This window comes from Carcharhinus amblyrhynchos, chromosome 10 (genome assembly GCF_965287045.1).
Source record: "Carcharhinus amblyrhynchos chromosome 10, sCarAmb.v2.hapA, whole genome shotgun sequence".
NCBI lineage: Eukaryota > Metazoa > Chordata > Chondrichthyes > Carcharhiniformes > Carcharhinidae > Carcharhinus > Carcharhinus amblyrhynchos.
In genome coordinates, this window is record NC_137333.1 from 58,454,953 (window position 1) to 58,468,647 (window position 13,695).

Sequence of the window (13,695 nt, forward strand, 5' to 3'; positions counted from 1 at the left end):
GGAGATTGTGTCTCACAAACTTGATTGAGTTCTTTGAGGAAATGACAAGAAAAATTGACTAGGACATGACAGTGGATATTGTATACATGGACTTTAGCAAAGCCTTTGATAAGGTTCCTCATGGCATGCTGATACAGAAGATGAAGACATGGAATCCTAGGTGAGCTGGTAAAATGGATACAAAACTGGCTTTGGCATAGAAAGCGGAAAGTAGCAATGGAAGGGTACTTTTCTAACTGATGGTCTGTGACAAACGGTGTTCTACAAGAATCAGTGTTGGGGCATCTGCTGTTTGTAACATATATAAATGATTTGGAGGAAAATGTAGGTGGTCTGATTAGTAAATTTGCAGATGATACAAAAATTGGGGAGTAGTGGATAGTGAGGAGGATTGTCAGAGACTACAGCAGGATATAAATTGGCTGGAGATCTGGGCCGAAAGACAGCAGATGGAATTTAACCTGGACAAATGTGAGGTGATGATATTAGGAAGGTTTACAACAGAATGAAAGTATACAGTAAATGGTAGAGCCCTTAGCATATTAGCATACTGAGGGATCTAGGCGTGCAGATCTACAGGCCCCTGAAGGCAGCAACTCAGGTGGACAAGGTGGTCTAGATGGTGCACAGCATGCTGGCCTTCATCGGTCGGGGTATTGAGTATAGGAATTGGAAAATCATATTGCAGCTGTATAAGACTTTGGTTCGCCCACATTTGGAGTGTTGTATATGATTCTGGCCGCCACACTACTGGAAGGATGTTGATGCATTGGAAAGGGTGCAGAAGAGACCTATCACGATACTGCCTAATTTGGAGGATATGGACATGAAGGAAGGCTGAACAGCCTTGTATTGTTTCATTGTAATGGTGGAGGATGACAGAGGACCTGATAGATGTTTACAAGATTATGACAGGCTTGGATAGAGTGGATAGTCAAAGTTTTTTTCCCAGGGTTGAAGGGTCAATTTCTCAGAGACATAGGTTGAAAGTGAGAGGGGAAAGTTTAAAAGAGATGTGAGGGGCAAGTTTTTCACAGGGTGGTGAATGCCTGGAACGTGCTGCCAGAGGAGGTGGTGGAAGCAGATTTAACAACAACATTCAAGAGGCCTCTGGATTCTTACATGAATAGGCAGGGAATAGAGGGATACGGACCATGTAGAGACAAGAAAATATTGGATTAGAGAAGCATCTGTGTCGACACAGATTTGGTGGGCCAAAGGGCCTGTTCCTGTGCTATACTGTTCTTTGTTCTAAACATTTGGTAAAAGTTAAATGAGTTTAAAAAATATTCTTGCACTGACAATAAATATCTTTGCTTTAATGAAACCAAAGCTATAGTGTGTAATAATGTGCCCCATTAAACTCTTCACCACTTGATCTGATGGTATGATTATGCTTTTGCTTATCTTTAATACCAGTTGTTATTTAGGAATATGCTCCTACCTCAGGAGTAGGGATGTGTGAAGGTTTACTGTTATTGGCATCACTTGAGCAAATTTCAACCTCAGAATCAGACTCTGAACTGCTTTCTGATTCACTGGAACTGCTTGGCTCATCACTGTAGTGAACTGAAGTTGTGCCTTGAGTCTGTTGCATTGGACTACTGTACGAAGATATAATAAAGATTACAAATTACATAGGTATCTGTTTCCAACCTTGGCAATAATATCCACCTTGGGTGTTCATAACTTCTGTACTGCTGAGAAGTGGTTTCTGTAGTAACCAGATCAAAGTCTTGATTCTAGATCTTCTGGAGGAAACCATTTATTTTAATTTGGCACTTAATCCAAGGCTGGTGTAAAATATGCTTAGGAGGTCATTGGATTGGGAACAGAGGTTAATTGGATGCTTGAGAGCAAGAGCTCTCTCATCAAAATGTTACAGGCTAGGAACGGAGTTCTACTCACAGGTTTAAAGACACATGTGCACAGCTGTTGGCTAAATCCCAGGATCAACTTCACAGCTAGATACTATAAATCAATGCTGCAGTCTGTGAGTTGATATTTCAGATGAGATTAGTAACTGTCACTTCAACCTCAGTTAACATTCATATCTTTTGCTTTAATTTTTTAAGTAATCAAAATATATGTGAATTAGCCATCCATTTCACACATTGCTTGATTTTCCTTGCCTTAGATGGATCATATTATAAGCAGTGGTCAATTTGCTACACCTATTTATGCCTTCAACTTCAAAGCCTGTCCATATGCCTGTTTCTATTTTGCTGAGTTGTAATTTCATTTGTGAAGTTGTCCACAGAGCACTGTGACCTATGAACAAAAAGCATTTTTATTACTCTTCCATCTACGACTTCTATTGAATCAATGTCTCTTTGAAAGTATTATGATCAAAACTTTTTAAAATAAAATTATATGGCCAATGTGAGTGCCCTATTCCTTACGGTCAATGATAATGGGTTGTTAAAATAGAACCAACGTAATGTCCTCAGACTTAGTGCTAAATTCACATTTGTCTCAAAGTTAACTCCTGGATTTTGGAAGATATTTGAGGCCATAAGGGAACAGACTGCGCCAAGGACCATCAGTCTCAAAAGAGAGCCGAGAAGGTATGTGAATTCAATCTTGTAAAGGTTTTCTTGTGCGTTTTGCATTCTGCTAACTTTACTACCCCCCCACCAGCCCCCACCCCACACTCTTCTATCCAGCAAGTTGAATATTCAGTTGAACCTGTAGTCAGTTTAAATTCTCAACTAGAAGAGATTTGAAATCATCATAAGAGCTTAAGTTAGCTATGCTAATTGTTGGTCTTAAGATGACATATCTGCTCTCTTAGGAGTATTTAGAAAAAAAAGAGACATCTTAGAATAAAATATAGTGAGTGAGAATAAAATATGAGTAAGACTACAATCTTTTACAATAATTACTTTTTAATACTTTATTATAAGCTTAAATCTTGGATTACATTATAGAAATGTTTTGAATATTACATACTGTAAATGCAATATAAACTCATCCATCTAAATATAAATACAAATTAATTTGTCTAGAAGGCAGTGTATACTTCAAATCCACTCAGAAAATGAAAGTGGGATGGATATTCAAGCAAATAACAACCTAATTTATACTTACAATCAAAAATATAAAGCATAGTTTCTGCCTTGTCTCAGTTATGAGGAAACCTATCAAAGGTGTCCACTTGGTCATGATGGTCATGCAAAACTGATTGTTTACAGAAGTCTCAAATTTTAAAAAAATGTTATAGAATAACCTTATCATTGTCTGTCTTATTGTAGGAATCATTTGATTGAGTGTTTCTTTCGGGTCAAAACAAGTTTTTTTTCTGAGACATAGCTGCATCATTATTGCCTGTTTCTCTGCCTGGAAAGGCAGGTAGATGTATGCGGTTACAGGGATAGGGTGGGAAAGTCAGAGGAAAGATGCTTAAGTATTGGTGCAGACTCGAAGGGCTGAATGGACTGCTTCTGCACTGTAGGCATTCTATGAGCATTCTACCAGTATTTTCTGTTTTTATTTAGTAACCTAATTTTCCAGTTCACTTGAGCTGGCTCTACCTTCGCACCATTGTAATTGTGTTTATTTAAGTTGATTTCTTTCTGAATTGACAATTCATCTAATTTGTTATAAATGCTTGGCCTTTAATTCTTTCTTTTTACCAGCATGGCTTAAGTAATATATCTGGGGAAAGGAACAGATGCAGGGAGCTCATTCAAGTGTTGTTTTGCCAAATTTTGGACAAAGGCTCAGCTGTGATGAACAGAGTCTAAAACTACCATGCTGGATAGGCAACATGCTATATACCTCTTGGTGACTCTTCGGCTGTGGTATTTATCTGATTCATTTTGCTGCATATTTTGATTGCCTCAGGAGGTCTGTAGATTTTCTTGCTGGATAGTCCATATTTCTTTTGTAGTTGTAAAATACATAAGGGACTTTCTTTCTGGACTCTATGAATTTAATCGTTTTAAGGTGTATCCTATCTCATTCAAGTAAAATTTAGATTTTGAATATTTTCTGGATGCTTCTAGGATTTAGTCTTTAATATCTGTTGTAGCATCTATTGATGAATCTAATAGGAGCAGGAGTAGGCCATTTGGTTTTTGAGCTGCTCTGCCATTCCACATGGCTTATCTGATTGTGACCTTAACCCTCACTTTCTTGCCTGACCCCGTAACCTCTGACTATCTTGTAGATCAAAAATCTGTTCAACACAGCCTCAAAAGTCTCCACTATTCTGTGGATGGAAATTCCAAAGATTATCGATTAACAACACAATGCCATAAATTCATTGCTTACTCTTTAAAACCATCATCTTGCATGTCTGACCTTTCGTAGATCAACAACTGCCACCTTTCGAGAATGAGCACAATATCTACAGACTGCCAATGTAATTACTGAGGCATTAATATCTTGGTAAATCAAACATTTTCTATCCATTTCTCTTAACTCTGTACCTAAGTCATTTAAAACATTTATTTTAAAAACTGAACCAGATGAGAGCTGTTTCCCTCTGATGCCAAATGTTTGCTTTTCTAGCCGGTTAAAGAAAGCATCAATAATGTCGAATTCAGCTTCACGTGGAATAACAAAACCAAGGAAAACTCATAAGTTGCTTTACTATGGCTTTAGAATACACCAGGTTTATTTAACTAAATTAAGATTAAAAGACAAAAATTGGATGAGACTGGTAATTGGCAGTGGGGGTCATGATATAAGATTGATTTGCTGATTTGCAGTGATGCAGGCAGCATGCAAATTTTAAGTTGCCTACTAGTTTAAATGATACTGATGTATTATGTTTCCTCCCGTTGCTCTGATTTCCTCCCACAGCCCAAAGATATGCAGGGTAGGTGAATTGGCCATGGTAAATTGCCCTTAATGTCCAAAGATGTGTAGGTTAGGGGAATTAACAGGGTAAATGCATGGGATACAGGGACAAGGCTTGGATAAGATGCTCTGACGGACAGTTGGTGCAGACTGAATGGGCCAAGTGGCCTCCTTTGATACTGTAGGGATTCTATGATTAAGCATAGGGCTGAGTGGCTACATGCTTCAGCACATGCAAGACTAGCACAACTTACAACTTAACATACAGACAGATATGGCGAGCAGCTAAGGAGGCAGAAGAGGAGAAACAGGTGGAAGGGAGAAGGTAACTGGTACATCGCCCAGGCTGTCTATTATTGTGTTCAACCACATTTCCATTGAACCCAAGTACAAACATACTATACCACACCTTATCATCCCGCTCTTTTGGACTATCACAGCAACCTCTTGGCCACAATGCTGAAATAAAACTACTGTACAACAACAATTTAAAATAACTTTATTCAACAAACCGTCCAATATTCCAGACAAATATGGAATAATCACCCTCGTACTTTCCTTTCTGGCAGGTCTGCCAGTGTAACAAGCAATTCTGTGTGCATATCATTAACCTCTCTCTGTATGTTGCTCCATAAGAGTCTCCAACTTAGATCTCTGCAGCCGAACTAAATTATTTTCCTCCTTGTCCTCCTGGTCCTGAACTACTCACTGAATACCTGATGGCAAGGGCTGTGCCCTCATCATGGCCAGGTTGTGTTTGATAAAACAGATCAGCAACTCTGGTAATCTTATAACTTTAACCAATTCTGCAAAGCACCAAACAATTCTACAAGCTCACACAGAGCCAGTAGAAATTAATGATTAACCTGCAAGCTGTTAATGAGCTGTTTACGTGGCACATGTGAGGAGCTCTTTCTGCTGTGGACGCATGCTCAGCTGAATGAATTTCAGAGAAGGTGTTGATGAGTATATCAATGTCAAAGATGGCAGTGCTGGTGTCAGAACTGCTGAGCTCTGATTAGTACGGATCTGTCCGTGTATTTTAAGCACACATTCTTAACACAAACTAATGCCCTCACCAAGATGGTGCTTAGCGATGGTTGCATCAAATGAGTATTGTTGTTGCTACAGCAAAAAGCAGCATCTGCAGCAGTGAAACCACAGACAATTCTGAGTGCAATCTTGTGGCATTAACATTTTGGCCTAGAGAGGTTACACCCCCATGAATAACTTCTGAAGATGCACACTGCATTCATGAATGTGGTGTAACATTAGACCTAAATTATATATAGAATAATCAAGATATTACAGAGACAGACGGCAGTTATTGTATTTAATTCAACCTGCTCAATATAGTTGGCAGGAGGTTCAATCAATTTTTTGAGGTCAGTCTTCATATGCATATTAGAGGTCAGCTACTGGTTCTCACCATGGTTCTCATATTGTACGTAAGAACTGGAAATCTGGGAGGACTTCTCAGTTCACCATGGGCCCGCAGCAGCTCCTTAACAAGGAGGGCTGGAAACATCAGGAGTGGAATAGAGTAGCAGTTAGCAGGCCAGAATGTTTCTGTGGTAATCACAACAGCAAGGAGAGAAAATAATGGATTCCTTTAATGCTTTAGTTTTAGTGACGTATGACAGGATGCCAAATCCTCACCTCTCACCCCTTTCAATCTTTCCCAGCCACGGCTCATGCCCTTATGCCCCTCCCTGCCTCCTCATAAATCCCATGTATTCCCCCATAGCAACTCACCCAGTATCCAACATGGGTAGACTTCAGGAACTATGATTTTGAAATGGCATTTAAAAACCCTAATGATCATTTGAACACAATTCACACTGAAATGTTTCTCATTCATGGGTTCAAAACCTATTAAAATATTAAATCCCCTCAGGTGGTCAATCATAAGCCATATAAAAGACAGGTAATCATTTTGATGAACTCTATCAATTATTAAACTATTTACATAATCCCATACTGAGATAAATGGTTCTGGAGCTTTAGAAACTCAGTCAAGCATTCATAATGGGCTCAGCTGTCATAATAAACCATTATAGCTCACAAACAATGAAGTCTATTAACATTGCAAAAACAGAAGGCTATTTTTTTTCTACTCTATGTCAGATAAGCTGTCAATAAAGGTACGCCAAACGTAGGTGTCTATTTGATACTTGTAAAAGAAAACAGTTGCTTTTCAATTTTAAAGAGCTGTGAACATGTAAATCATTTCATACCATGACACTTAAAGTTAGTAAGCACGATTTTCTTCATTATGAATGCATAATTGCTCTTTTCATCTCAACACTTATAGAATGCTGATAAATCTAGCTTTGCAGAGAAAACTCTTGCAATCAGTCAGTGCAGTAAAAACACATTTAACTTAAATATAATATCCAATTATTGAAACTGAAAGAACAGGTTTTCTTTGTATTTCAAAGCCTGTATTTAAAAGCTTGTTCATGAAAGAATTCCAGGTGTAGGTGACTGCTTATTTTTGACTCTTCTTTTGGGACTGGAGTTCTCCCATAGTTCATGACTCCCTGAAGTGCTGAGAACCAAAAATTCTTAGAGCAGAGGCAGGAGTGCAGCCTGCCCACTCCCTTATCCTGTGCAAGCAAAAATTGTTGAAAATGGGAATGGAAGAGTTAGGCCCACCTGTCATTTTTAAGGGGCTTGCAAGTTGGCCTAACAACATTAAATTTCAGGCCATGGTCAATTTTGTCAGAGCTGTATTATGGAAGTAACTTCAATTATTATGTGATTTTGATTTTTACATGCATTTCAAGTGATGCCCATCAAGCATGGCACTAAGTAATGTCTCTTTACAAGCACTATTTCATGGTGTCAAAGGCAAAGGAAGTGGTCCAATCTCCTGATTGAGGTCCCAGTTTTTCCTTTGCACATATTTTATATCCAATTTAACAAAGGTATTCCACAAGTACACTGTTGTAAAACTGGGGCTTCACTTTAGCTGCAAGCAGCTATTATTATGGACAATGGCAGATTCAGGACCAGCTACAGAACTTGCCACAATTTTTTTGAAAATGTGACAAGATTTCTTGAGTAAGGTCAACAAGAAAGAAGGATATCTTCTATCCACCAAGTGGCAGGTAAATGTAAGTTGCCAGGCATAAATGGATAGTGTTGGCAGAATGGATCAGTGCCTGAGCTTACTACCAACACTTACTACCCTACTTTCCTGGATTACAAGCAATTTCTACTGTAACTGCACCGCATTTCATTTCAACATCTTCCACTCTTAATGAAGCACTCCACACTCATGAGTCTTCTCATTATTACTTCACTCACCCTCTGCATATTACATATTCTGGAAAGCTAATTTTATCTTGACATGCAATTCTTCTTAATACTCCAATACTGACAATTTCTTCTTTCTTTCAATAACATAGATAAATTCATCTATGTGCTTTCCCTGCTGGAAGAACAATTATTTGGACAATGTGTGGAGATGATGTGTCTGGAGCATGGAGTTTGTAGGATTTTCCCCTGTTTTCGTCTTGCTCACCTCTCCACATTTACACGACAAATAGCTATTGCTTTCAGAAACAACTCATCTGTCCCAGTGTAACAGTCAGCCCACCTGGTATCACCCATTTTACACTATCATGAAAAGTTCAAATTGCCCCCAATAAGTTTGGAATCCTGTTTGTTTCCTTCAATTAAAAAATTAACTCCTGTTACAATGATGCTTTGACAATTTCCTTAATGTGTGCCATCTTCTTCTAAGAGCTATTCCCATGTCTTGAGGGATGATTTTAGCTGATATCTTTCCCCAGGCATTCAGCTCTACTGTCCTCTTGGGAGGACATCCTGGAACATGAAACATGGTGACACTCGGACTCATTTCATGCTGTGACACCATCGTTTTGTCAACAGTTAGAAACAGGATTTAAATCTGCATCACTCCATCATGAGACCACAGACTCAATTCCTGCCTCTATTGTTACTATGCTGATACTATGATTTGCAGCCTTTTATAAAAGCTGAAATAAACACTGAGTGCAGTTTTTAAAAGACTATCAAAATTATTCTCTTCAGATGCAGCTACTTAACTCACTTTAAGTGAGTACACCCTTTTAAATGTCCCTATGTTGCCTCAATGTCACTGATTTTACTGCTTGTCTCTGGTGAATTTTCAGCACTGGGATCAAAAAGCTTTGGGAGCTTATTGGGGTTATTTAAATGTATTCAGTTGACAACCACAGGAATTCTATTGTATTTGGCATTCAGGCAAAGCATTGGGAGAAGAATATCTTTGCCAAGGTTTCCAGTGCTGAATAAGAACTATCACTGCACAGTAACATAATGTAACTTTTAATATACAACAGAGAAACATTATATGCATGAATAAAAAGCATACTGCATATTTTTGCAGAACATAAAATTTTCTGATTTGTAAAATAGTTTTCATTTCAGACTGTAACACAACAGGTATGGTCACATTGGCAGAAATTTTCTGGCTTGGTAGTCGAATCTTCTAGTCCCATTGACGGCAACCCCCCCATCATGGGTTCCTCGGCAACAAAGGGTGTGAATAACAGGAAAATCCATTGACAGCTGTGGGACTGGAAGATCCTACTGCTGGCCAATGGCAGGCTGCCTCTGCTGCCACAAAGCACACCGCAGGGGGTGGGGGAACGGTGTGGAAAATCCTGCCCAATATTTTAATCTGAAAACACCTTTCCAATCTTTAAATATGACTATGATCCAAATAAAATGAAGGATCTACATGATATAATTATTACTATTGAAGATGTGGTAGTATTGTTGTTATGTTAAGTGAATAGTAATCCAAAGGCCTAGACCAATGTTCAGGAGGTGAGTTCATATCCTATCATGGTAACTGGGAAATTTAAATTCAGTTAATTAAATAAATCTGGAATAAAAAGCTAGCATTAATAAAGATGACTATGAAATTACCAGGTCATCATAAAAACCCATCTAGTTCACTATTGTCCTTTAGACCACCAAATGAGCTATCCTTACCCAATCTGACCTATATGTGACTCCAAACCAGCAGAAATTTGTTGACTCGCACATATACCTGCATGGCCAACCACTTAGTTGTGGCAAAATACTACAAGTGGGATTCTCCCCAAAAGATCTAAGTGCCAAATTTGTGTAAAAACTGGAGTAAATCCCATTGGATTTTTCAGCGGGATTTTCAAAATGAATCTTCCACACTCTAACCACTGCAGAGTGCATTAGCATGAATCTCATTAGAAAGCTGTGGGTGGAGCCTATTCCCACTGGAGAGGCCGGCAGCATTGCGTAGAGTGGTCCACTGCGCATAGGCCCATCTGTCAGAGAGGAGATTGGCACATAACAGACTGCACTGCCAGCCTCTGGATAACTGGCCAGCACAGCAACCACTCCCGATCATCCACCTCCACAGATCAGTCCAAGAGGCCTCGCACCATTAGGCCCTGCCACCTCTGGCCCTGCCCCCTTGGCAGTGCCCGATGCCTCGTCAGCAATGCCAACGTACCCCCTGGACATTGCACTTTGGCCCTTGGACCATGCCAGCAGGCAAGCTGGCAATGCCCAGGGAGCACCCCCTTTACCCCTGCTGACCTCCTGGGGGACGTTTAAGGTCCCCCTTCACTCCAGCGGGGTCAGGCCACCAGCTCACTGCTAGTGGAGAGCTGTTATAAACCACATTGGAGTGAAATACTCCTGGTGGGGGAAGGGGCTGGTTAGAGGCTAGCAGGGTTAGAGACTTCAGGCCTGGGCCCGCTAATATATTAATCCTCAATGTAATAATTTGTTCATCTCAGCGCTAGAAATCAGGCAGAGATGCACAGAGGAGTAGCGCACCTGTGACAGAGACAGTAAGTCATACATTAGACACCTCAGTTAACTGAGAACTAATTTTTAGTGTGGAAGCAAGTCATCCTTGACTCTGAGGGACTGCCAAAGAATAAGGACAAAAGGTAAGGCTGAAGTGTTGGTGACATCAGAATCGCTGACTGGATAATTAATCTCCTCCAGAAGTTGACACTATTACAGAAGCCAGCATTCAGTCACTTCAATTCATCCCACATGATATCGAAAAAGGGGTGAAAACACTGAAGACTACAGGTTCAGAGGTAGCTGTAGTTCTTGCATTATAGAACTACCTGCACCTCTGACCAAGCTGTTCCAATACAACTACAACACTGGCATCTATCTGACAAAGTGGAAGATTGCCCAGTTATGTTCTGCCCGCAAAAAGCAGTACAAATCCAATCTGGCCAATTGCCACCCTAACAGTCTACTGTGACGGAAGGCGTGGTTGACAATAGTATCAAGTGGGCTTGCTCACTAATTCACAGTTTGTGTTCTGCCAGGGCCCCTCTGCTCCAAACCCCAATAAAGCCTCAGTCCAAACATGGCCAAAGCAGAGAAAGACTGCCTTTGGCATTAAGGCAGCATTTGACTGAGTGTTTTATTATTAAGCCCTGGCAAAATTGAAATTAATGGGAATCAAGAGTGAGGTTAAAATTCTCCACTGGTAGGAGTCATATCTAGTTCAAAGGAATGTTGTTATTGGAGGCCGATGATCTCAGTGCCAGGACATAGCTGCAAGGGTTCCAATCTACAGTGTCCTAGACACAACCATCTTCAGCTGCTCCCCAGTGATCTTCCCTTCATCATAAAGTTTGAACTGGGAATGATTGCTGAAGATTGCACAATGTTCAATTCCATTCACGACTTCTTGTATGGAAAAGTAGTCCATTCCACTGTATAACATGATCTCGACAATATTCAGGCTTTGCTGATAATTTGCTCACTACCACTTCTCAAGCACATTTAGGGACAGACGCTAAATACTGACTTTGCCAATGATGCCCATAATGAAAAAAAGATCATTCACTATACACTGGTCAACATCAATAGAAATTTTTGGTTTAGCAGTTGAAAGGTAAGGTATCAGCAGTATCCAGACATGATTGTCTGATCCAGTGAGACTGTCAAAATGGGCACCCCACTGCTACTCGCTGTTCAAGTGAGGATGAGAACTGGCTGGCTATAACTGATAGCAGACTGCTGAGCAAGATCTTTTGGGAGTGGTGAGGAACAGGATTCCAAGGTGGGAATCATAAAATCCATACAGTACAGAAAGAGGCCATTTGGCCCTTTGAGCCTGCACTGACAACAATTCCACCCAGGTCTTAGCCCGTAACCATATGTATTTGCCCTGCTAATCCTCCTGACACCATGGGGCAATTTAGCATGGCCAACCTACCTAACCCGCACATCTTTGGACTGTGGGAAGAAACCGGAGCACCTGGAGGAAATCCACACAGACACAGTAAGAATGTACAAACTCCACACAGACAGTTACCTGACGCTGGAATTAAACTCAGGTCCCTGATGCTACAAGGCAGCAATGCTAACCACTGTGCTACCGTGCCGCCCATGGGTAAAAGCAGATATTGGGTGAATGGAATCTCTCCAAATTTTCAACTGTTGATGCTCATTGTTCAGGAGAGAAATGGCATGTAGCTAATGAAAGTAGTCCCCACATTATTATAAAATTATAAAACAGAATTTCTGAAAAAAATACAGACTGATCTTTTCCACAAAAATCCAGCTCTGTCATTTCCAACTATGAAAATGGTTTATGGGCAGCACAGTGGCACAATGGTTAGCACTGCTGCCTCGCAGTGCCAGGAACCAGGTTCGAGTCCCGGCTTGGGTCACTGTCTGGGTGGAGTCTGCACATTCTCCCTATATCTGCATGGGTTTCCTCCAGGTGCTCCGGTTGCCTCCCAGAGTTGAAAGATATGCTGGTTAGGTGCATTGGCCATGCTAAATTCTCCCTCAGTGTATATGGACAGATGCTGGAGTATGTGACAAGGGGATTTTCATTGTAGTGTCAATGTAAGCCTACTTTTGACACTTTTAAACTTTTAAACTGAAGGCAAACATGAGCCACTCTCACACTCTAACAATGTTCTCTAATAGATAAGTAGAATATTTGGAAACCTTGACTAAAGTGACTGTTAAACCTTTTAGCCTTTAACTTACATTTTACAAACTGGAATTTGTGTGCAGGCTCCAGAAATTCACCTTCTTTAGCCAGGGACCAAATGTTTGATTTGATTTGATTTATTATTGTCACATGTGTTAGTATTCAGTGAAAAGTATCTTTCTTTGCACACTGTACAGACAAGGAAAGGCGAGAGTGCAGAATGTAATGTTACAGTTGTACCCAGAGTGCAGAAAAAGAGCAACCTAATATAAGCAACAAAAACAAAAATTGATCGAAAATCTCAGCAGGTCTTACAGCTTCTATGGAGAGAGAGTAGAGAACATTGAGTCTAGATGGCCCTTTGCTGACAAAGGGCCATCCTGACTTGAAATGTTGGCCCTATCCTCTCTCCACAGATGCTGTCAAACCTGCTGAGATTTTTCAGCATTTTCTGTTTTTGTTTCAGATTCCAGCATTCACAAAATTTTGTTTTCAACTTAATATAAGGTAGGTCCATTTAAAAGTCTGATAACAGCAGGGAAGAGTCGGTTGGCACGTGACCTCAGACTTTTGTATCTTTTTCCCAATGGAAGAAGGTGGAAGAGAGGGGTGTGTGGGGTCCTTGATTACGTTAGCTGCTTTTCCAAAGCAGCAGGAAGTGTAGACAGCGTTAATGGATAGGAGGCTTGTTTGCATGATGAACTAGGCTTTGTTCACAATCCTTTGTAGTTTTTTGCGGTCCTGGACAGATCAGGAGCCATACCAAGCTTTGATACAACCAGAAAGAATGCTTTCTATGGAGCATTTGTAAGAGCTGGTGAGCGTCGTAGCAGACATGCCACATTTCCTTAGCCTCCTAAAAAAGTGGACATTGATGAGCTTTCTTAACTATAGCATCGGCGTGGAGG

The 13,695-nt window shown here is 40.3% G+C and overlaps 1 protein-coding gene across 7 annotated transcripts in view; it reads right to left on the reverse strand.

The window, feature by feature from the left end:
• aff3 (AF4/FMR2 family, member 3) overlaps positions 1 to 13,695 on the reverse strand; it is a 258,978-nt gene that overhangs the window by 60,085 nt on the left and 185,198 nt on the right. For all 7 annotated transcript variants that reach the window (XM_080197118.1, XM_080197117.1, XM_080197122.1 and 4 more), the window contains one exon: positions 1,445 to 1,604. In XM_080197118.1, the coding sequence (XP_080053244.1) occupies positions 1,445 to 1,604 (160 nt within the window). The remainder of the gene's footprint in view (positions 1 to 1,444; positions 1,605 to 13,695) is intronic.